The following is a 22,893-nucleotide window of genomic DNA, read 5'->3' on the forward strand; positions in this document are numbered from 1 at the left end:
TATCTATAAATAACAACACATGGTAAAGTCTGTATAGCACAAGCTTTTAGGTAAGAAAAAAGAAAGTATCTAAAAACCCCAATGTGATACGTAAAAAAAAAAAAAAAAGATTTTTTTTTTTTCAGTTGCATCAAAAATACATTTAGGGCCAGGTCTGAATTTTTTTTTACTGTTGACCAGATATTGTTTGATCAATTATGATTAAATTACCTAATACAGAAGACAAAAAATTACATTAAGCAAACCGTTTTATAAATTTTAAATAACAATTGAAAATAAAATGTAATGAGTTTTGCCTCACCAATGATATGGCCTATATGTCTCATTTAAAAATCCAACGTAGCCCTTGAGCACCAAACTTTGTCCACTTCTTCCATAAATGTTTGGTTATGTAATTTATTCCATTATAGTTGCAGAATTGGGTCAAAATTCAAATCAAATAAGGTCTTTAAATTAAATATACACCCACAAAACAATATAGTATACAACCACAGCAAGCTTCATTCCTGGATAAAACAATTTGAATGCAAAACATATTCACACTGTTTAGAATAACAATAGAGTCTAAGAGATGCTCTCAATATAAAAATAGCTTTAAAATCTGACACTTATTAGTTATTACAGTGTAGGGTTCCTTTTATATTTTCAACAGTCCTCTGCTCCTCCTTTCATTGTGAGACATGCTCAAACTAACCCTTGCTGCCCAATTCCCAATAAATTGAACAAAAGGAACAAACGGGATTGGCATTTTCACTTCTTGCCTGTTTTGTTTCGACACCGGGACTACATATAAATTTGGAATGCCCTCTCTTCACACGGCAAATGGTCCAATAATGTCCAATAGGACCATTTGTGTGACTCCCAGTGAAGCCACTGAAACACAACCACAGGCACTCAAAAGGGAAGGTCGCTGAGGTCTGTGCAAACAAACATTTAGCAACTGGAACTTTTGCAACTTTTGCCCGTTACACACAGAAATGTGTCACGGGCATGTTTTACAGTTAGCCGGGGATCGGAGGAGGCAGAATTCAATTAACAGATCCTTACAATTCATGCGCTGCACGCAGGCTGTCATTTTTTTTTTTTTCTTCAACACACAACTAACAGACAAGCACATTTGTCATCATCAAAATTCAGGCCAAGTTAACTTAATACTTAGTTAAAAGTTAACTTAGAACACACACTGACACACTTCTCTTTTCTTATGCGGGGGGGAACAGTTAATGCCTTGATTCCCTTGAATATGTGAAATGAAAAAAAATGAGAAGGCAAACACAAGCAGAACAAGTGATACGACACACTGACATGATATAAGGACACTTGAAAGATTGTATTGTTTAGGTTAACTGAGCACATTTGCTATGTACCACTGGTTATAATAACCATCAATAGTCTATGATAAAATAAATAACCCTCTTGCAGCAGTTGTACAAAGGCCACTGAATGCTTCTCTGTGTGTGAGAGATAGAGAGGGAGAAGGAGAGAGAGCGAGAGCGAGAAAACACAGGTAGGAGTTAGCCATAGTAGGTTCAAACCACCATGCATTGACGTCGAAATACACTAATTTCTTGCTCAAATGTCGACTCATGCTGATAGTTATTTAGTTGATTTAACTATATGCATACAGTGAAGCCTCAGTATAACTTCCAGATGTGGACGGGCCCCCTGAAAGCAAGGAGAAGTTGAGAACCAGGCTAGTGAGGAATAAACCGCAATTCCAATGAAGTTGGTATGTCATGTAAAAGTAAAATAAAACTTTGCTGATGTTATGGAAAGTATATTAGTTGATTTGTTGGACTATTTGCTCATGCAGTTGTCCACAAAGTGGATTAATAATTATAATAATGTATACTGTATGTATGTGGATAATAATAATGTTTATCAGTTTGAACATGAAATATTTTGTTTTTGCAATGTATTCAATTTAAGAGTACTGTAAGTTAGAAAAGATTGACAAATAATTGTAATTATTTACATTTTACATGTTCCAACTTCATTGGGTTTGGAGTTTATAAATAAAACAAGAAAAAAGTGCCTCAATCCAGTGTTGGATTTCAAAGGCACTGATCATCCATAATAGCAATAAATGATAATTAGGTCACAATTTTGACACATTAGGCTACCTAAACAACACCACTATCATATGTTTATTTTTCTGACAAAACCATCATTTCTTGTCCTGTGCAAGAAAGGCTTTTGAGACATGACTCAGTAGCCAGTTGACGTAATTAAGGCCCAAATGAAAACAAACAAACAAACAAACAAACAAACAAACAAACAAACAAACAAACAAACAACCCTGTTAAGTTCATGTGTAAATTAACACTTCACATTAAGTTTCATTGTCAAGAAAATAACACGTGGACTCATTCTGTCATAGCATAGGATCATGGTGGTACACAAAAGGACACTTTTTTTTTTTTATGAGTGAAGATTTTTCAATTTAAAGCATCAAACCCGAGTACCGCCAACCTCTAACGAGCAGAGAACCAAGTTAATAACGCAGTGAGTTAACTTTTATAGTTACAGTTAACTTAATACCAAGGAGTTTACGGTTATGTGAGGTTTCTTAGTGTGATGTAGTTTAGAGAGCACTAGACACATTGCTAAGTGGTGTATAGAACATACAGTATGTCACCGTTCCAGCTGTTTGTCAATCGCGCCATCTTTATGAGTTTTTAACTCTTCTCGCCCGAGGTGAGGCTTTATCGTCAGGCTTCACGATTCCATTGGCAGCTCCTGCCAATGAAATAAGGGAACAAAACCATCAAGGTTTAGAGCAATGTTTTCTATATTACAATAGAGAAAATATTTGACAGATACCACCAATAAACTGAGGTGCAGTCTTTCTATTGTAACGTAACCCCACCTTGAGCTCTCTGTATATAGTATTTTAGTGATGAGAGTTGAACATAATTAATAAGAGGCTGTGCAAATAATTAAAAACCTAAAGTAAACAGACTTGTGAAATTTATATTGGAAAAAAACCTCACCCCTCGTGAGCTCCCTTTTGTGAGGTTTGCTCTTTGGGCTGGCTGTCTTCTTCTTCGATGCTTGGTTCTGGCTGTGTTCCCTCCATTTCTTCAACTGGAAATTGATGAACTTCCACATCATCCAAGCTTGAGTCAGGCAGATGGCTGCCAAACATGCCATCCTAAATGCACACAACACACACACTTGAACTTACAACTAAATATGTGTACAAGTAACTTGTATTTTTGTATATCAACTGACAAAAACAGTTAACAAAAGACATGGTTTGATAACCGTAAAGACATTTGGATATTGTCATGCTATTCCACTCCATGTTGACTAGGGATGGTGGCCATAGCAGTAAATTACTCCAAAAATAATAATTGAGAATTCTGACAATTGTTTGCAATTGATTTTTAATTAATTACTTCTTTAAACACCAATCAAGCTCCATCTACTCTGCTCTAAACAAAAAACACACTGCAAAATGCTATTGTATTATATTGTATTCCATCTTTCCACAGTGCTGTACTGTTGTAAATGCACAAAACAGCATGTGCAGATACGTCAGACGAACAAACACAGTCATGGCAGTTACACTTGCCTTATGGTGAGCACATTAAAGTTGCCTTCCGCAAGGGAAAAACCTTGGTTTTCTGTCCGGGGCAACCCAAAGCCAAATGTCAGGACTGATAGAGTGAGAGTGAGGAGGCGTGCGATGACAAATAGCAAAGCCCACAGAGTGAAACTGTAACCAGACAAGAAAAACAAAATGGCATGACATTATACAACGTCGTTGAGGTCACAGGAGAGTATGCCGCCACCTTAAGGGAAACTTATGAGATGTATGAATGATACCCCTTCTGCTTGTTCTCATCACTGAAGTAGAAGAGACGTGAGGCGTGGAACAGGAGCTCCACCAAGTAGTGAGGGACCAGCAACACAACACCGAGTCGGTGAAGGCTGAACAAATGAGAGCAAGCATAGGACAGAGAAACTTGCACTGATTACCGCTTCCATCTACAAGTGGGTTAATTATCGGTCTCATAAACTTCATAAAATCGTGAATTATTGGAAGGTGTTTGACCTAAAAATAACAGGGCCTCAAATGAGAAATTTGACATAGACCATAGCTCACAAAAGGACAGCCCATTAACTCTGCAATATTGTCTTGTAGACTGAAACTGTCCAGTTTGGTTGGCATGGCCAATGGGGAGAAAGAAAGAAAAAAAAATCAAAATATGAAAAAAAATCTGCTTATCTGCAAAGTAAGTAGTACCTCAATTAAATTTTTGAGTGAATTGATTTTTGTGCAAAAAATCAACAAAATCAGTTCTCGCACTTTTCTTGTTCAGCAATTTAGTGCTAAGAAAAAAAGTAACATAAAGTTTGCCTCAAACCCTTTCCTTTTAGGTTAAGGCCATGAATCTTCTACTCATCCCTGAGATTTGGTGTGCAGGTTTAGCCAATTAAAATCACATCATTGATAACGTAACATATAACAAAAATCTCTACTTACTTTAAGATGTAGGCACCAGTGATGTGAACAACATAAAGGCAAATGTAATAGAGTTGGCGGGGGATGTCCTCCTGGAGACAGAAAACCATTCAAAAAAGGTCAGTGACATACTTGTTGGGGTTAGTTTTAAAGAAAATATTAATCGGTTTGGTACTTTCAGGTTGAAGTTTGCATGTTCTTTCTATGCTTGTCTTGGTTCTCTTGTAAGACTCAATTTTCCTCACACACACTCCCAAAACATGCACTGGGAATTTTATATATATTTGAATAAATATCAATTCAACTTCACCCGTCACAGTCGTTAGAGTGTGATCCTAACTCAAACCTTCCTTAAATTTTCCAATCCCAACTCAAACATATGGACCGCAAAATGCAAACATACAAACTTCTTACAAATGACCCTTACCTTGCGTACTTTTTGAAAGTACAGCTCAGGAAGTGCATGGAGCCAATAGGCAATTTGGCAAATGTAGAAAAACTTGACCTGAAATCTGAGCAGAGTAAACAGTAGTAAATGTTAAACCTGGGTACCAACCATTTGTGCACAGATAACTATTTCCGATATCTTTATTTTTTTAATGACAACATGGAAGGAAATATGTACGTACACCATGTGAGTGTGTGGGTAACCCTCCCATAGGAAAGTGGGATTTTTCGCAAAGTCCTCCTGTCAAAACCAAAAGATGGAAAAAAATATATATATTACCGTAAGGTAGATGTGCAACCAAATAAAGAGAGTTGTGTTTTACCGCTGTCAAGATGCTGCAGCCCCAAATGAAGGAGAACAGGTAAAATGCTGCCAACTGCCCTGATTCATTGAACTTGCTGTGTTTGGTTTTTGATAGATGTAACCTTCTGTTCATTTTCTGAAACCAAACAAGATGAACACATTAAAATGGCCCATGACATAAGCAGGTGAATTGAGAGAAACCTGATTCTACTCATTAGAAATTGGTATCATTTTTTTTAAAGCCAACACAGTTAGTGTGCGTGTGTCTAATTAATCCCCATTCAGATGAAAACGTCCATACTCCACTCCCAGTGAACATTATTGGGATCTCTGTAGATTGGAAAAGTCTAAATAAAAATGTAATCTCAGTGTTGCTATTTGATTACAGCTTGAATACTCACATCAAGAATATACTCTTGTATCAGGGCATGAAGGATGACAACAATTAGAAGGTAGAAAAACACAGTGGCCACATCTTTGGGACCATAATGGTAAAGGTTCACTGGATCGTTCTTTTCATCTGGGGGGTAAAAAATAAAAAGAGATGAACAAAAGTAAATGTGCAAATTGAACCTCAAGTCTGTGAGGAAATGATCAACAGACAACAAGTCTTCTACTCACCAAGAACTTGTGTGACGTTGTACTGGACTGTGATGAACATGATGGAAAATTTTGCTGTGACCTGGAATGTAAATAAAAATCTTCATGAACTACTACTTTGACACCTGTGGGTTAGCACATCCGCTTCATAATTCAGAGGTAGTGGCTCCATATCCGGGCTACGGCCTTCCAGTGTGGTGTCTACACCAGGTTGTGCTTGTGTTTCTTCCAGGTTCTCTAATTTTTTACTTTGAGTACATAGAAAAGTGCTATATAAATGGAAAGGGTTATTATCTCCTCCCACATTCCAAAACCATGGATGTTAGATGGTAAGGCGACCAGGGCAGGATGTACCCTTCGTGACCCTGATAACGAACATTGAATGCACGAATACAAGGTGAATATTTTGGTAGAGTTGATAGTTTCAATTAATGGTTAAAAATGTGTAAACTTCTTATGTTGCATAAGTAATGAGAAAAGAGCACATGCAGCTTGCAACCTCGTATGTTTTATTCTCTTGTTTATTTGTATTTTTGCATTATATTCATTCACGTAGTCCTGTCATTTTCCACTATTTGCTGATTCAACAGCAGGTGTTCAGGTTTATAACACCGTACTACAATTTAATGTAGTATGTAAAATTCCACTCACTGTACTGCCAACAAAATGCCATACAGTGTGTATTAATGCATTTTTTTTTAAATACACCTTGATATCACTTCCACGCTATATAGGCCCCTCACAGAATCCATGTGCTGTCATGCCAGCTAACGGAACCTCACAGAAGCTAGGCGGCTAATAAACACGCTTGCATCCACACAGTACAGTACCTCAAACATCAGGCCTAGCAGGATGATCATGGCCAGGCACGACACCATGTCAGCGTGGTTCTGAATCACAAACTCATGGCTGAGCACAGGTGGGCTCTTGTTCTTCTTGCGGAAACCCATGGTTCACAGGCAAGGGACTCTCAGCCTCCTCCTGCTTCGGGATGCCGCTGCGACTCGCACCACTGCTAGCCTGCGCTGCGCAGCCGATGGATGATCGCTTCCTCCCTCAAGGGTCGAATTCTCCCTCGCAGTCCCCACAGGCAGTGGACTACTGGTCATGTGTTCCGAAACGTCGTAGAGAACCAAGCATGAATCAAAGCGTAGTCAACACCCTTAAAAGAAAAAAGAAAAAGTAAAGACAGATGAGGGTCCCTTACTTTCTCACAGCCCAATCATGTACCGCCCTGTTATTGACGTAGGAGAACCCACTACAAACAACCAGCGTTGCTTGGAACAGACGTAAGCGGCACATTTACACATTAATATCTCGGATGAGCATGTTTGACTTTTTGTTGTATTTTATTTCATTCTTTTTTTAGTGTTGATGTGAAAATGTCAGGACTCATGCTTAAATATCGCCGAAAGAGTCGAACATACCAGATTAAGTATAATATATTTTGTCAATTGACACCCCGCCCCCTATCAAACTAAATCTCATCTTCTGAGTCCTTCGGTGTTTTATAGTGTCCTTTTTTTCCAACAGAAAACAAATAATGAACAATCCCTAAAGTCAAAAATGAGCCACGAGGCGTGTTATGGAAGTGGTCGCTCCCACCAGCAGGGGGTGCTGTGGCTTCATCAAAGCTTGATGTCTACCACCACCAAGAAAGCCCGAGCCAACCGAGTTACCTGTTGCTATTTTCATTGCTTATTTTCCATCTTTGCTAGTTTCCTGGTTCTTCATACTGTACCTCGATTGTGTTTTGTCAACAGAATCAAGTGATTGTAAGAAGCAGAGTAACCTATCGATCAGCCAATCTATACGATCGAATGCCCGAGATCAGGTAAACAATGGAGCGGCGTGCGGCTGCACTCAGGTAACCATTTTTCCCCCCCTGACAATGCATACTATTTGTGAGTTTAAATGGTTGCGTAGTATTTTTGAATTTGCATTTGAAATATTTTAAAGCTGTAGCATGTTATTAGCTATTGAGTTGCATTCGCTTGACATTGTCTCCCTTGTTTGGTTGCTAGGGGTCGGTGTTCTGCGTTAGCTCACCGTAAAACGTTTATAATTCATTTGATATTGTTTTTTGTAAGTGAACGAACCCTTAATGGCAAATGTGTCGGTTCTAGCTCCACTATAGTGGCTCACATTGCCTGCTACTTGTAGTTTTTAATTTGAGACTGTCATTCAATTCTGTGACATGTATTTATCTATTCAAATCACCTGTATTCTATTGTTTGCAGTATAAATATGTGGCAAGGTAATTTTATGCAAATAAACACACTGATCATTATTAACAACCATTTTTCCTAACATTGTTATCAACAAAAAGGGCATACATTATTTTGCAAAAGTGCCACTGTAACTCAAGTTCGCAATGAATGAATGAATGAGTGTTGTACTTTATTTACTCTTGTTTTGAAATTTAAAAAAATCTGTTAGCGTCACTAATGTCCAACTTGAAACGCAAATGCCACTTAGTGGCAGAAAAATGACCACAACACAAATTTATAACAACCTGTTCCAAATTTCTTTTCAACAAAAACTGTTAATGTCTATTAAAATTTTGGCGAATGTCTTGCGAACAAATGTCTTTGTGACTGTGACCTTGAATTAACACTGACAAAAAAAATCAACATTAAGGCCATTAACCTTCTCTGCTCAGTGAGATATAGGCTGAAGTAGCAGTAATCCCTTGTTACTACGGGTTTCGTTTCCCCAGAGTGGTTTATTTGAACATTTTGTTTACTTTTCTAAAATATTCATAAATCCCCATAACATTTAATTTCCTGCACAGCTTGGGTTGTTGGCGGTTGTGACAACCGGAAGAAGTTGAGTCTGTGGGTTCAAGAGCTTATGATATGAATATGCACCCTGGTTGAGGAGAGAATGCTAATGTGATAATCGGTTAAATTCCAAGTGCCTACTTGAGGATGAGAAACACGGAAGGATTCATCTGAAAATATTAATTTGAGAAGACCACCTAAATGTTGGTTTCACATTAAGTCCCAGTCAACAGACAGGACACTAATCTAGCAATGCCCTTGGCATGCAGCTCAGAAGGATTGTCCCATTTCTACCTTTTCATATCTAAGGCTGGTGTTTGCAAGAGAGAGTACTCGTAGATGTCTCAGAATCATACTATTTTTAGTAAAGGTTGCAGTTGTTGTTTTTTTTGCAAGATCTTAAATGTGCAATTCATCTGAGGGGAACAGAGGTGGAAAAAAAAGTAAGTGCACTAAGCATCTGCACACCCCTATCCATTATCTATACACACGCACGCACACACACACACACACACACACACACACACACACACACACACACACACACACACACACACACACACACACAATATTTTTTTGCTTTAATGAGTAATTTCTTAAGCCCCAAACAAAAGTGCACATACTTGCAGTTTGGCACCCGTGGATTTGTGTGTGGGTTTTTTTTAATCTGATTGGGGTTTTCTCCCATTTTGCCTCCATATTTCGTGGAAAACATTGAATTTTTATCAGTGTTTATTCAAAAATATTTGGGTATGAAAAAAAAGCTCTTTTAGCATTTCAGTGGGCCTCAATCACATGCAATCTTATCCCTTGCCAATGGTGGTCGTCCATTGTTTGTTAATTTTGTCATTAGCTAACAATTTTATTAGATAAATGAGACGCAGTGAAAAGCAGCTCGCGATCATTCTTTTAGTGCTCGTTGTTAAAAAAAACAACTATGCAACTATGTTCGTATTTTTGGTGCATTGTGTAACAGTATTATTCTGACTGTATTTTTTTGTCATAGGTGAAGAGCTCCAGCCTGTCATCGCACTGAAAATGGCCAGAAGGGAGGGAGGAGTTTAAACAAAGGCCCTCTCCATAAAAAAAAAAAAAATCAGGCTTGTTCAGTGTAGCCACGGCTGGTGCCTCGCTTCAACCTCTACGTGCTCTTATTTCTTCCTGCAGAGGCAAAAGAAAAGGCAACTTCTACTACGACCTGCTGTTGGAAACAGCTTACTTGTGGTTTGTATGTCCAAAATGTTCATATTAGTCCTATTACAATGTTTTTTTGAGGCCTACTAGTCTGCTTATTTTTCATTCTCTGTTTCTGACACTCACAGTGCTGCCCCTGCCTGCTCTGAACAAAGATAATTACTCAGGAAACATTTCGACCAATCACATGCTGCGTATCTTCTTGCCTGCGCGGAGAGCAACCAGTCAGGATCGGGCTACCAACACTGGGGCCTGATCGCCTTGCTTGAAGAGCGGAGCCTTCCCCGGCTGAGGGCTGAGAGTGTCCTCCATGTTTTTTAAGTGTTGACATAACAGTGTGTCAGGCAGCCATGCATCCACAGAGGTAAGCTCTGTCTTTATATTCTACCTCAAGTCTCTCGTTACAGCATGGCTTCCTTCTCGTTGTTGTGGTGACTTGTTAGTTTCAGGACGAATGTGCACACATTGAAATCAGTTTAGTGTGCAGGGGGAGGAGGAGGAGGAGCTGGGGTGGATTGGAGGCCTCGCCAGGCCTCTGCTTCACTATGTTGAGGCTGAGGGTGGGGGGTTGGGTAATGACTCTCACCCTTGCTCTCTATCTTGTGTCTCAGGGTCACATGGGTGTCCCCAACATGCAGGCTGCCATACAGGAAGAAAAGTGGACCATTGCAAATCCTTTTTCTTTTTTTTGTTCTTTTTTTTGGTTAGATTTGAAAATGGCACCCACATCGCCTTCCCTTGTATTGTAGCCTGGCAGAGAAAGAATGGGGGATGGGCTTTGGAGGAGCAATAGGCGGGGTGGGGTTGTTATATACCCTTTGTAGGCTCGATGTTGTTTTCCTCTGCATCATGCCAGGCCAGGGAGTAGATACGCCGGGGAGTAAAAGTTGATTATCATGGATGATTCTTTTGAATTTTTGCAAGTATTAAACCTGCACCACATATGTTGGCATATGAAATGGAAAGGAAACCTCATTTGATTGTGCTCTACTTTCCATTTATGTGAAATGATCCCCTACAAAGTATATTTGAAGTCTGGGGTGTATTCTCCTTCGATTATTCCTTCAAAAATAAGACAAACATGGCGGTTTCCTTGATTTACAGGCACAGGCCTCGAGTTTACATTCCAAGGCAACACCGACTCTGCGCTGCACTATTGTGAAACAGCTTCTTCCTCTCTCTTATCCTCTCACAGTGGCCATTTTGTGCTCGGGGCTCTTTTTCTCGGCTCATGTTTTGCTCCTCACACAGATGACCAGACAAACATCTTTATTGTGAATGTAGGTTTAATTTCCTGGCAAATCCCTGGGGGTTATTAAGGTCAGTACTACATGTAGTGTTTTTTTTCCCTGCACTTTAATACAGATCAATTTATTATTATTGATACATTCCAGAAGGTGTCACTTTTTATTTTTAAATAGAGAGCAATGGTGTATTGTTTTTGACTTGGGCTGTAAGATGTAGATGGAGGATTCATTGTATTTTATTAGCTCGACAAAGTGAATGTTTCTTTGTCATGCCAACACCTATTTATAATTACAATCCTTAAACCAGCCATTGTCATCGTGTTGCACCGACTGACAGTAATTGTACGTCATGATGTTGGCAGCAAACCTTTTGCATCTTATTTTCCAGTTGTTCCACAAAGCCACTGAGGTTGTATTTGATCCACGTATAGTCTCCCAAAGGGCCTTTTAAAGTCTTCTCTGTCTTTTACTATCATAATCAAGAAAGACAAGGTACAATGAGGGGAAATGAACTGTCTTGTGTGTGTGTGAGGCGGGGGGGTAAAAATCTCTGCATTGCAGCAAAAAAAAAAAAAAAATTGCTTTTGAAGAGGGGAGCCGGCACACTGTGATCCGTGTGGCATAACTCAGCCGACCAATAATGTTCCACCCCGTTGGCCCTCCAGCCAATTGTAAATGCAGCAGAGGTTAAAGATTGACAAGCAGAGGGAGAGCAGCAGCGAGAAGGCCCTTCTGGAAAATTCCACAGCCATCTTTGATTCAACCTTATATAAAATCCAGGTCAATTCTGTTCTTTTATTCAAGCCACTCTGAGCTTATTTGCTAATGAGGTCTTGTTTTGACGTTGCGAAGCTAATGGACTTGTATTTTGATTCGGGAAAATAGACAGTTACAAATGTCTCCATTGTAAAAGGATTCTTTACTTTTTGTATATGTTCATTACATGTCTTGCTTGATTTGTCTCTCCGTTGTCTGTTTCGACAAAGCAAGTGACATTTGTTTCAGGAGGGTTCCATAATGCAAACCTGATTATCTCCCATGGGGCTTGTGTGGCAGGGCGGTTGGGATGTTTTTATGTTGAAGTTAGAAATCCCATTTGCTTCCCATTTGTTTTATAACAGAATAATCAGCTCTTTTGAGAAGCTACTACTTCAATCATGTGCTTGTTCTACTTATAGTGATGTTATAATAGGGTTTTTTTTTCATATTGAGTAGCAGTTGAGAGACTGCTGTATTCAAAGGCAATGAGAAAAAAAAGATACGGGAATATTTGCTTAAAAGGCATTTTGCCAATATTCTTTTGTCCATGCTTTTAGCTTGTATCTTCATAATTAACTTTAACCAGTGTTTTTTTTTGCAATCTCCACAGAGGTTTCTGGTCCTTCTGCATGGATGTGCCAGTATCTGAGTCTGAGCCTAGGAGTGGGGGATGGGGGAGAGGGGGGAGGGGAGCAAGCTGTGGCCTCCATTTTCTGTGACGAGAGAACCCTGCTCGTCTCTCACAGGAGTGGAATATAAAGGCACTGAGTCAGGGTGGTTTCCTTTTTATCCGTCAGGTACGACTTGCATAGAGGAATCCTGTCAATGTGTTTTGGAGCGTGCGTCTGTGTGGAATTTATGCCAGAATCAGCCGAGGATATATTTACCTGCGCATGTGATGGATCATAGCTGCTGATCTGAGAATGCTCTTTGGATCACTACACATTTTTACATGCTAAATTCCTCGTTCTTTCAGGAATGTCTTTTCATGGCGGTCACGGGTCTGTGTGTGTAGGGGTCACGGGCCTTTTGTTGAGCAGCTTTGAATCGCCAGGCAAAGGCAAATGTTCTCTTCCGTGCATGTAGCAGGGGGACACTGCTAGCGTTGATCTTATTTTCATGTGGGCCTTGTTTGTTCTGTTAGTCCGGAAGAGGAAGGCCCTGGAGGGGTTAGGGTGTGTGCATGTGCGAATGTGTGACTGTTGACGGGATGAAACCAGATCCCCATATGCCACAGTATTAAAGGAACTCTGCTCAACCCACAGCAGACCTATAAGAGACAATGAAAGTTTCTTTGGAAAAGTTAAAAAGCCGACTTAGAATTTCTGCTCGGATGAATGTTTGTAGGAAGTGCAGTCTTGACAATGGTGGGTTGCTATATTGGCTTGTCAACTGTCTTTGTTACTTTTTTGGATGAAGGGCTTGTGTGGGTTTAATACATGATAGAATTATATTTTTATGTTTATTACAATTTTGATTCAGAGCCAGTAACCCAATGAGTCGATCAACTTTGTGAGAACGGATATTGCCTGTTGGAAAAGGGAACAAGATAGAAATAATACAAATCTTATCTTGGGATTGTGCTTGATGTTTGGTTTGTAGCCGATAAATTCAAGTGCACGGAGCAGTCTCACTGGTCAAGGAGGTGACCTGGTAGTTGAGTGTTGTCTGTGGCATGAATAAAGATCATGTTGCAAAGCCCTCTCATTCTTTCAGAGGAGGAGCAAATGGTTTCACATTCTTAACTGTTCCTTTCATCTCAAGTAATAAGATTTTAAAAAAGGAATTCGGAAGTCAGTTTGTGAATGTACTCTTTGTCAAATGTGGCCTGTGTGTGTCCTTTATTAAACATGTTTGATGATAAATTGTGCCACACATTAGGCTTCAGACCCATTGCTGTTTTTTCACAAAAAAACGTGGCCAATGTAAGGAAGCTGTTGTTTTCAAACAATATATTTTAAATCAGTTGCACCGAACGCTGTGAACCATAATGTCTTCTGAGAGAAGGAGGCACAGAGCAATGCCATGTTAAAGCAATGTTTATCTTTCGGAATAGACGGGAAGGTTGCCATGGCGACCGTTGCCATTCTCTTTCCACATGGCGAGCAAATTGCATCTGGTTTGTTACCGATGACTGGAAAAGGACTTGAACTTGGACCATATGCACTCTCAGAAATTCTGTAATTAATTAATGTACAGTATAACAATGGAAAGCTGTTGACAGATCCTCTGAGGAACCTGATTCCCGAGGTGGCATTCCACTTGTTTACTGTTAACGCCACCATGGTTTTGGAACACCCTTACTGACTCTCTTTCTGTCCCCGCCTTTACCTGCTTGGTTCTTCTTAGTCTGGCTGAGGAAGAGATAAAGACAGAGCCGGATGTGGTAGAAGGGATGGAGGCAACGGCACGGTCTAAAGGTAAGTGACAGGTCTCAGTGCTCAGTTTCCATTTACTGTAGTGCCTGTATCTGATTGTCTGTGAAAATGTATATTTTGAGTAGTCATATTCACTGAGCACTTAAAACCACTGCAGATGTACATATGAAAACACAGTGAAAACTACACAAGCCTTATCAGCAGACAGCAAAACACTAACGTCGACAACAATAATAAAAGAAAATACGGGCCCTATTTTTGTTTTGTTTGCCTTTCTTTTGGTATTTTTGCATTAATAACATCATGATTATTATATTTCATCCAATTCATTATTATTATTGTCTACAATCATTTGGAGGGATTATCCGAAGTTGTAGTATTTATGAATAAAACAGACACTGTGTCACCTGAAAGACCCAGCAAAGAATAGCGCATCTACTAAATTTGACAAACATGCTTAACTAGACTTGCCCCAACTCAAAAATGGAAATGCATTTTTTTTACTCTCTAGTGTGAAACGTACAATACATGAATGCACCACACTGAGAAATTGCCATACTATAGTATTACTACTGTCATTGTGATGATAATAATTTTGTTACACAAAATCCACATATGCGCTAATTATAATGTTTTGATCATTTTGTGTGTTTTGGGAAGCTGCAAAGAAGTCAATTGTTTACCAATCCTTCATCTCATGCATGTTGACCTGTTTCTGCTTCTGTTTGTAGCCCCTGATCCACCAGGGTCAGCAGAACGCTCCCTGGTGCCACAAAAGAGGAAGATCTCCAGTCCCACCCACTCGTCCAATGGCCACTCTCCAACTGACACCTCCTCCAGTCCACTCAAGAAAAAAAAGAAACCTGGAGCTATGAACTCTAGCAAAGACCAGGTAATGGGACCTAGTCTTTCAGAATCTGGTGTGTTGGGGGTGAAATTCTCAGGTTAGACTGCACGTGTGTCCCTGAATAGCAGCAGCGTTTGGCCAAAACGTTTTTAAAAAGCTATTTAGTGGTTCTGCAACCAAAGTGAAAGATGTAGCATATCATGTAGTATGTGATACTAAGTGCCAAGCAGGTTTGAATGTGACTTAAGTTGCCATCTTAGACCTGGACACAATGTGTTTGTACCTGCTGTGTGTTTTATGAAAAATGCATGGTCAATGCAAAGTGCATTTCTACCTTTATACTAGTATACTTTATATAATTTGCACCTGGTGGTTTTTAAGAGTTTTTGACATGTGACATCAACTTTGGTTCAATCACTTTTTATGGCTGCTTGATCTTGGTATGAGCTAAGATTTAACATGACTATATTTTTGGAAACTTTCTAAACAATCAGTATTAGCCCGCATCTAGTAGATTTAGTAAGTCAGGACCTAAGATATGTAAAACGATCAACATTTTTCTTGACACCGCTCATCCGTAAACTTGTTAAACCAGTTGTCTTTGACCCATTGTTGAATGTGTCACATGATCAGCTATTTGAGATGAGCTACTTGAGAGTTTATTTTCTACCATTGCTTACTCGGCCTACCCTGCTGTATTGTTGCCTTATTTTTGTTGCACTGCACCTTTTTGTGTTCCTGCGTGTTTTTTGAAACTTGCCCCTTTTTTCTCTTGCCTGCATTTCAGTCAGAGCTAAGACATGGTCCCTTTTACTATATGAAGCAGCCAGCACTCACCACAGACCCTGTTGATGTTGTACCGCAGGACGGCAGGAATGACTTCTACTGCTGGCTGTGCCACCGCGAGGGCCAGGTGCTCTGCTGTGAGCTCTGCCCCAGGGTGTACCACGCCAAGTGCCTCAAACTACCAGCTGAGCCTGAGGGCGACTGGTTCTGTCCTGAGTGTGAGGTATCGCAGTGGATACGTGCACGTGCGATTATGGGAAAAATTGATTGAAATCCCAATGAACAAAAACAATCATTAATTGATTTGTTTTTTTTTAAACTTAGTATTTATTTAAATACTAAAACTCAACTTTAAATTTGAGAGAACAACCACTTATTAAATTAATAACAAAGTAAATGATGTATTAAGATAATAGCAATACAATACAATTTAAAAAAAAAAACACCCGCTGTTCCTGCTGTGCGTGCTTTGACCTCTTAGGGGAAGTTGTTATTTGTTTTTTTCACAGATTAAGAAGTTTTTATGTATTCCTTTGAGTTACTTGACTGTATGTCTTACTACAGCTTTTGTGTTGAATACTTGTTCTTTGAAAGAATACCACTCTTGGAACTCAATGATAATTTTCTACAAGTCTGTTTTTATGGTCATGACAAGCTAAAGTTGAGATCATGATTAAATTTAGATTAATTGCCTAGCTGTGTGTGTATGCATGTACACGTGTACGCAAATAAGGAAAAAAAAATGTTATAAATACAAACTTGCTAATATTGCTATAAGTATTGGATTGTTGCATCTTTAATTGTAAGCCAGTATAAGAAATGTAATTGGCGCAAGTCATGGGTGATCAGGCTCTCTGCTGTGTTGTCGAAGAGTAAATTCAGTAAATCACTCTCATGTGTTGCGCCTAAACTAGCAAAGCCTTTTGCGTTTTGGGAAATGTACAGAGCAGCAGTTCAATGATCATCTTACTGTCATTTTGTACGCCAAACAAAAAGTAGTTAATGGAACATATAGATTTTCAATCAGGCCAGTCCTTGCTTCCTAATCTGTCCTTCATAAAATGCTTTCTGTTGTTTCAGAAAATAACAGTTGCCGAATGCATTGAAACACAGAGCAAAGCGATGACCATGTTGAATATAGACCAGCTCTCTTACTTACTCAAATTTGCACTCCAAAAGATTAAGCAGCCCGGGGTAAGTCATCAGTGGAAATGTTATTGCAACTGCAAGAAATATAACCTTGAAATAATATCCAAACTCTTTCTGACGAATCCATTTCCCCCCTCATTTGTTCATAACGAGCAGACAGAGCCCTTTCAGAAACCTGTGTCCTTGGAACAGCATCCCGACTATGCTGAGTACATTTTTCACCCCATGGACTTGTCGACTTTAGAGAAGGTAGTATGCATTTATTTATTATGTAAAAGACGTGATCATGGAAAATATTGAAGCATTCCCCCCATCCCCACCCTTGTTTCAAACTAGAATATCAAGAAGAAAATGTATGGCTGCACTGAAGCCTTTCTTGCTGATATGAAGTGGATCTTACATAACTGCATCATTTATAACGGAGGTAGACCAGTAGTCAGTTCATACAATGTTTGCAAATGACTGAGAATGGGGAAAAAAAATCACATACTGTACTTGACAATTTATTTCAGGCAATCATAAATTAACAGCAACAGCAAAAGTCATTGTCAAGATATGTGAGCACGAGGTAAATATGCTCAATTTGAATTTGAATAATTTGTAAGTCATGAATGAATGTAATGTTTCTCTTTCTCTGTGCTCTTCTGTTAAGATGAATGAGATTGAAGTGTGCCCTGAGTGCTACCTGTCTTCCTGTCAAAAAAGGGACAACTGGTTCTGTGAGCCATGTGTACGTTTTTGGCATCATTTCACAATATGTGTGTGTTTAATCTTGATTTTGAACGTTATTTTGCAACACCAACAGAGTCAGCCGCATACATTGGTCTGGGCTAAACTCAAAGGTTTTCCCTTCTGGCCAGCAAAAGCTCTTCGGGAAAAGGATGGGCAGGTTGATGCACGTTTTTTTGGACAACATGACAGGTGAGCTAAAACACTCCCGTCTGGATTTTAATAAGGCACAGCAAAGTATGGTTAAGTTGTGTTGAGTTACATCCTTCTGAATGTTGCCTTCCTTTCTGTTCAGAGCTTGGGTGCCCATCAACAACTGCTACCTAATGTCCAAAGAGATCCCTTTCTCCGTAAAGAAGACAAAGAGCATTTTCAACAGTGCCATGCAAGAAATGGAAGTTTATGTAGAAAACATTCGTAAAAAATTTGGAGTTTTTAACTACGCGCCATTTCGAACTCCTTACACGCCCAACAACCAGCTCCAAATGTTGCTGGATCCTTCGAACCCCAGCGCCGGTACAGTCAAAACCGAGAAACCTGATAAACTGCGCTTTAACTTTGATTTAACCGCATCTCCAAAGATGGTTCTTAGTAAGAGTTCCACAACCGGTGGGATGAATCGGAGGGTCTCCATGACGGATATGCCTCGGTCCCCGATGAGTACAAACTCTTCGGTTCACACGGGGTCCGACGGAGAGCAGGATACAGAAAAGCCCAGTAGAAATTCTGCTTTACACTACAGTACCGGAGAGGAATCCATGGACTGTACCGGTAATTTCTCCTCTCGCTTTACACTCACTCACTTTACACAGAAAGGTAAAATTGATGATACGTTTTCTCGTGAATGCAGCATCGCCTGTCTCGGGAAAGGTTGGTCCAGCAGGTAGCTTGACGGGCAGCCCAAAGCCACTCAATCCTAGCTTGGTGCCCAAGCAGGAGAGGCCGGCATCTACGGGTGGCATCCTCAATCTCAACTTGGGTTAGCACCACTCATGCATCTCGCACAAACAAAATTACAAATGTCCACAATGGAATGACAGAATTTGATATTTTCTTTTCAGATCGAGTGAAAGCCGAGATGGATCTGAGAGAGTTGAGCGAGAGTGTGCAGCAGCAACAACAGCAGCAGCAGCAATTGGGGTCAGCCGCCCTCCCCATGCCAAAGAGACCGATCAGGAGTCTCGACAAGACTATTGAAAGCTGCAAGGCCCAACTTGGTAATTACAAACGCATGATTATAACTTGCATTGTCCACATTTTAGATCAGTTTGTTTAAGCAACTGCATTGAATAACCTTATGGCAATCTCTGCACAAGTATACTAATTTAGATGTTGTAATAAGGAGAAGAGGGTCTCTGGCTGTATGTTTAATTTGATGTAGATGGAAATCACTTTGATCTGCCTTTTGTATGAATTGTGCTCTACAAATAAGCTTGCCTCACTGTAATGTAAAGGTGGGGAAGGAAAGCCGCTGTTGATGATGAACTTTGCAACCGTTTATTCAAATGCCAGCAGACCAGTAAAACACGTTAAGACCCTTAATATAGAAGCTATTGTTTGTGTATAAAAGAAAGTCTTCACTGCGTTTGGGTAGGTTAATGTTGTTTGTGTCGTCACCATGGGAACAGAACACTGCTATCTGTCAATATTCGAATTACCGAATCCCTCATTGTTTAATTAAGTCTTGTTGTATTAAGTCAAGACTCAATATAGCATATACCATTATCAACTGTGTTTTTAATTGACTTGTTCCTCTTCTGCAGGGATAGATGAAATTTCTGAAGACGTATATAAAGGTGTGGATCATAGTGACACTGACGACTCTGAAAAATCTGACTCCAGCGATAGCGAGTATGCCAGCGACGAGGAGCACAAGCCAAAAAGCTCTGTACAGGATGAAAAGGGCAAAGCGGATCGAAAGCGGCCCCGAGCTAATGCAGAAGCAGAGAATAAGGACTCAGTTGGAGGAATGGTGGAAAAATCAACCTCTGCAACCCAGCTCAAAGAGAAACAGGGCAGCAACGGACAAGAAGAGGCTCTTCAAGAAAAGCCTCGAATGACCCAGTCTCAGCCGCTCCCTGACAAGCCAAAGGCCCCGGAAGAGAGCAGAACACCGAATGCAACATCAGCAGCAGAGCAAGACTCTGATTCCGAAAGAGAGCTGGTGATTGACCTCGGAGATGAACACGGAGGCCGTGACTCGAAGAGGTCAAGAAAAGACGCGGGCAGCTCTTCTACCAAAACCTCTAAAGAGGCCAATACTGTCAAATTGGAGGGTAAAACAGTTTATACATGATTCCCCATGATTGCACTTTGAGGGAAAATAACACATTTGAATCCTGTCCCAATATTTGCTGTTTCCCAGGAAAAGTAACCAATTCCACTACAGCAACTGCACCAGCTGCTTCCACCCCGAAAGATGGCTTGCAGTCTTCCTCGGGTACTCTCAACGCCATTCCCACTTCCGCATCTGGTCCGCCCAGTGCTGCCTCAACCACCAGCAGCACTTCCAGCACTCTCTCTGCCTCTGTTGCGTCAACCTCGCCAGCAGTGAAGAAACAGCGCCCCCTGTTGCCCAAAGACACATTTTTGCAGCGAGCAGTGGTTTGGAATCCTACCAAAGTGCAGACTTCCTCTCAGAAAAGTCACGTCCAGAAGCAGCAACAGGCAGAGCAGTCGACTGCTCAGTCGCAAGGGCAGGTGCAGACCCAAAGTCAGTCTCAGCAGAATTCTTCGAGTACACGCTACCAGACCAGACAAGCAGCCAAAGGTGTTTCTACACGCACGGACATTGATCTTCATAGGATATTTTTGTGAACATATTTAACATCTTTCTATTACTCTTCAATCCATCTAGTTCAATCGAAAGATTCTCCTCAGAGTGCTAGCTCATCTTCTTACTTGTCGGGAGACTTGCCAATCCCGACTGCTTCTGCAGATGTAGCTGCGGACATAGCCAGATACACAAACAAAGTAAGTCCTCAACACAGACTACTTGCAGTTTAATATTGCTAAAAGGGCTTAATTATTCTGTTATTTCAGATTTATTTACTGTTCAAACTCTTTCAAACCATTGACAAGCTCTGACAAAATCTTTGCAGATTATGGACTCAATAAAAGGAACGATGACTGAAATCTACAACGACCTTTCGAAAAGCACTACAGGAAATACAATCGCAGAGGTGAATGTTTTCCTTGATTGCCAGTGATGTCACCTTACAAGAGTTGCTTTTAACTTTTGTTCTTCCACAGATTCGACGGCTGAGGATAGAGATTGAAAAACTTCAGTGGTTGCATCAACAAGAGCTGTCTGAGATGAAGCACAATCTTGGTATGTTTTATATGGCGGATAACAGCAGTCAACAAAATTCTACAGTTTTTTTTGTAATCACAGACATTTCTGTAGGTGATATTTTTGGGGTGCCGATTCCAAATCTGCTGGTGTTTTTTTCTCTAGCACATCAGGTTTTCATAATGACAAAAACATATGTAATATATTTAAGAATTAAGGTTTGTGTTTGGCAACACGTGGATTTCTTTTATGAAACATCAAAGTTGTAAATTTTATCGCATGGTGATGTGCTAGAAAAAATGCAGACATTTCTGAAATCCACCGCAAAAATAATGTTTTTTGTTCTGAAAAAATGAAGATGATGTTTCCTGAGAGTAGAAAACATTTCTTTGTTGTCAACACAACCATCCCACAGAACTAACAATGGCGGAGATGAGGCAAAGTCTGGAGCAGGAGAGAGAAAGGCTGATAGCGGAGGTGAAAAAGCAGATGGAATTAGAAAAGCAGCAAGCTGTGGATGAGACAAAAAAAAAGCAGTGGTGCGCCAACTGCAGAAAGGAGGCCATCTTCTATTGTTGTTGGAACACCAGTTACTGCGATTACCCCTGCCAGCAAGCCCACTGGCCGGAACACATGAAATCCTGCACGCAGTCAGGTAAAAAGTCCATCGAACCAACTTTCCAGTTAAGGCGATTAATTATCAGCAAAATAAAGTTTTTGTCATCATTTATTGGCTGGCTTAAAACTCCAAACATTTTTTTATTGTGTTTATCATTGTATTGATTTGCTATGTCCTTCTTGGTGTTCCCAGCTTCAGCTTCACAACAAGAACCAGAAGTTGAGCCCAACCCAGACACTTTGGGCAAATCCACAAGCAATTCCCCGGCCACACAAACTCTGACTGCCCCAACAGGGACAGCCATACCCTCCTCATCATCATCCATATCCGACAAAAGCAGCTCTCCCACATATATTGATAAGAACAAGGACAGTGCTGGTGTTACTGTGACATAACTGTCACTCCACATTGTGGCATGTATTTCAAGGCTGCTGCGGACCTTGCTATGCTATGGACCTTGCGCCTTGGCGCTTCAATGTCTGCTCCGTGATAGTTTTGGTTCCCACTCTAATTTCAAAGTCCTTGCCGATTCGTCATTATTGTGACATAATTTGGTTCTAACAAAACAAAAGTGGTTATCTATGTTTCTATACTGCGGTTTTGTTATCAAAATGTTACTACTTAATTTCCTGTCCAAACGAGATGGTAACTAACTGCAGTATCTTTGTTACACTAACATGGTTCATTGCTGCTCGGAAATGCTTAAAGGCTGTATTTTTTGTTTTGTTTCATTCATCATCACACCACGTGAGATGCCGAAACAGCCATGAATAGTTGATTCTCAATTACCATGGTTGCATCAGTTTTCTGGGGTTTGTAACTTTTTTTTTTTTTAAATCATTTTCTTTTTATGTCAGTGGTATTTTTTTCATTCCACATTGTACAGGTCTAAAAAAAAAACAAAAAACGGTGTGATTTATGAAAAAGATCTAAAACATTTAAATGTAAAAAGTTTTTGTAAGAAGATACACAAACAATATTTATTATGTTTTATAGTATGTTTTGATGCAATCACATTTTTATGTGTCGAAATTTTATTTGACCTAAAATATTCATGAATGTCAGTACTGGGTGAAGTCTGTTAAACTGTATTTCCAAAGTTAAAGTTAATTCCGGTCAGACTGTTTGAAATGTGTATACTTGAATAGAAACTATGTTTTGGCTGGTTATGATTACACGAGCATGTCCAATTTTTGTTTGTGTCGTTCTTGTTTACATATTGTAAATACAGTAAAATGACTCGTGAAGAAAATAAACATGTTCTCGATATTTTGGTGCTCGTTGATAT

General features: G+C 39.9%; 2 protein-coding genes across 10 annotated transcripts; one reads left to right on the plus strand and one right to left on the minus strand.

The window, feature by feature from the left end:
* Positions 1-242: 242 nt before the first annotated feature.
* On the minus strand, positions 243-7,091 carry LOC148402209 (translocating chain-associated membrane protein 1-like 1). Of its 3 annotated transcripts, none has more exons than XM_088360173.1 (12): positions 7,030-7,091; positions 6,653-6,923; positions 5,844-5,904; positions 5,624-5,742; positions 5,242-5,358; positions 5,101-5,159; positions 4,899-4,983; positions 4,493-4,563; positions 3,832-3,936; positions 3,578-3,721; positions 2,994-3,154; positions 243-2,739 (listed from the first exon to the last, which is right to left on the minus strand). In XM_088360173.1, the coding sequence occupies exons 2-12, from the start codon at positions 6,770-6,772 to the stop codon at positions 2,669-2,671; spliced, it is 1,113 nt and encodes a 370-aa protein (XP_088216299.1). In that variant the 5' UTR covers positions 6,773-6,923; positions 7,030-7,091; the 3' UTR covers positions 243-2,668. The 3 variants fall into 3 exon arrangements, with proteins under 3 accessions (XP_088216299.1, XP_088216317.1, XP_088216309.1); XM_088360191.1 differs by having other exon boundaries at positions 243-1,451; positions 2,629-2,739; positions 6,653-7,063; XM_088360183.1 differs by having other exon boundaries at positions 243-1,665; positions 2,629-2,739; positions 6,653-7,063.
* Positions 7,092-7,450: 359 nt separating this feature from the next.
* Positions 7,451-22,874, plus strand: LOC148402210 (MYND-type zinc finger-containing chromatin reader ZMYND8-like). Of its 7 annotated transcripts, none has more exons than XM_088360126.1 (22): positions 7,451-7,689; positions 9,612-9,833; positions 9,928-10,163; positions 10,411-11,119; positions 14,155-14,225; positions 14,915-15,075; positions 15,818-16,039; positions 16,897-17,214; positions 17,302-17,389; positions 17,478-17,533; positions 17,618-17,695; positions 17,771-17,886; positions 17,990-18,465; positions 18,545-18,673; positions 18,756-18,911; positions 19,458-19,970; positions 20,060-20,464; positions 20,552-20,667; positions 20,796-20,876; positions 20,947-21,025; positions 21,402-21,641; positions 21,798-22,874. In XM_088360126.1, the coding sequence occupies exons 5-22, from the start codon at positions 14,201-14,203 to the stop codon at positions 21,998-22,000; spliced, it is 3,462 nt and encodes a 1,153-aa protein (XP_088216252.1). In that variant the 5' UTR covers positions 7,451-7,689; positions 9,612-9,833; positions 9,928-10,163; positions 10,411-11,119; positions 14,155-14,200; the 3' UTR covers positions 22,001-22,874. The 7 variants fall into 7 exon arrangements, with proteins under 7 accessions (XP_088216252.1, XP_088216279.1, XP_088216285.1 ...); XM_088360153.1 differs by lacking the exon at positions 10,411-11,119 and having other exon boundaries at positions 16,897-17,010; positions 17,122-17,214; XM_088360159.1 differs by lacking the exon at positions 10,411-11,119 and having other exon boundaries at positions 15,896-16,039; positions 16,897-17,010; positions 17,122-17,214.
* The last annotated feature ends 19 nt before the right edge of the window (positions 22,875-22,893 follow it).

This window comes from Syngnathus floridae, chromosome 2, assembly GCF_059516105.1.
Source record: "Syngnathus floridae isolate MCC-2025c chromosome 2, RoL_Sflo_1.0, whole genome shotgun sequence".
NCBI lineage: Eukaryota > Metazoa > Chordata > Actinopteri > Syngnathiformes > Syngnathidae > Syngnathus > Syngnathus floridae.

Excerpts from the sequence above, each read along its gene's own strand:
- LOC148402209 (XM_088360173.1), bottom strand. The coding sequence starts at position 6,772 with ATGGGTTTCCGCAAGAAGAACAAGAGCCCACCTGTGCTCAGCCATGAG. Across the intron at positions 5,160-5,241 it reads GCTGCAGCATCTTGACAGCG|GAGGACTTTGCGAAAAATCC; the intron begins GTAAAACACAAC and ends TGGTTTTGACAG. Across the intron at positions 3,722-3,831 it reads GATGAGAACAAGCAGAAGGG|TTTCACTCTGTGGGCTTTGC; the intron begins GTATCATTCATA and ends GTCTGGTTACAG.
- LOC148402210 (XM_088360109.1), top strand. Across the intron at positions 15,076-15,817 it reads TGAACTCTAGCAAAGACCAG|TCAGAGCTAAGACATGGTCC; the intron begins GTAATGGGACCT and ends CCTGCATTTCAG. Across the intron at positions 17,887-17,989 it reads TTTTTTGGACAACATGACAG|AGCTTGGGTGCCCATCAACA; the intron begins GTGAGCTAAAAC and ends CTTTCTGTTCAG.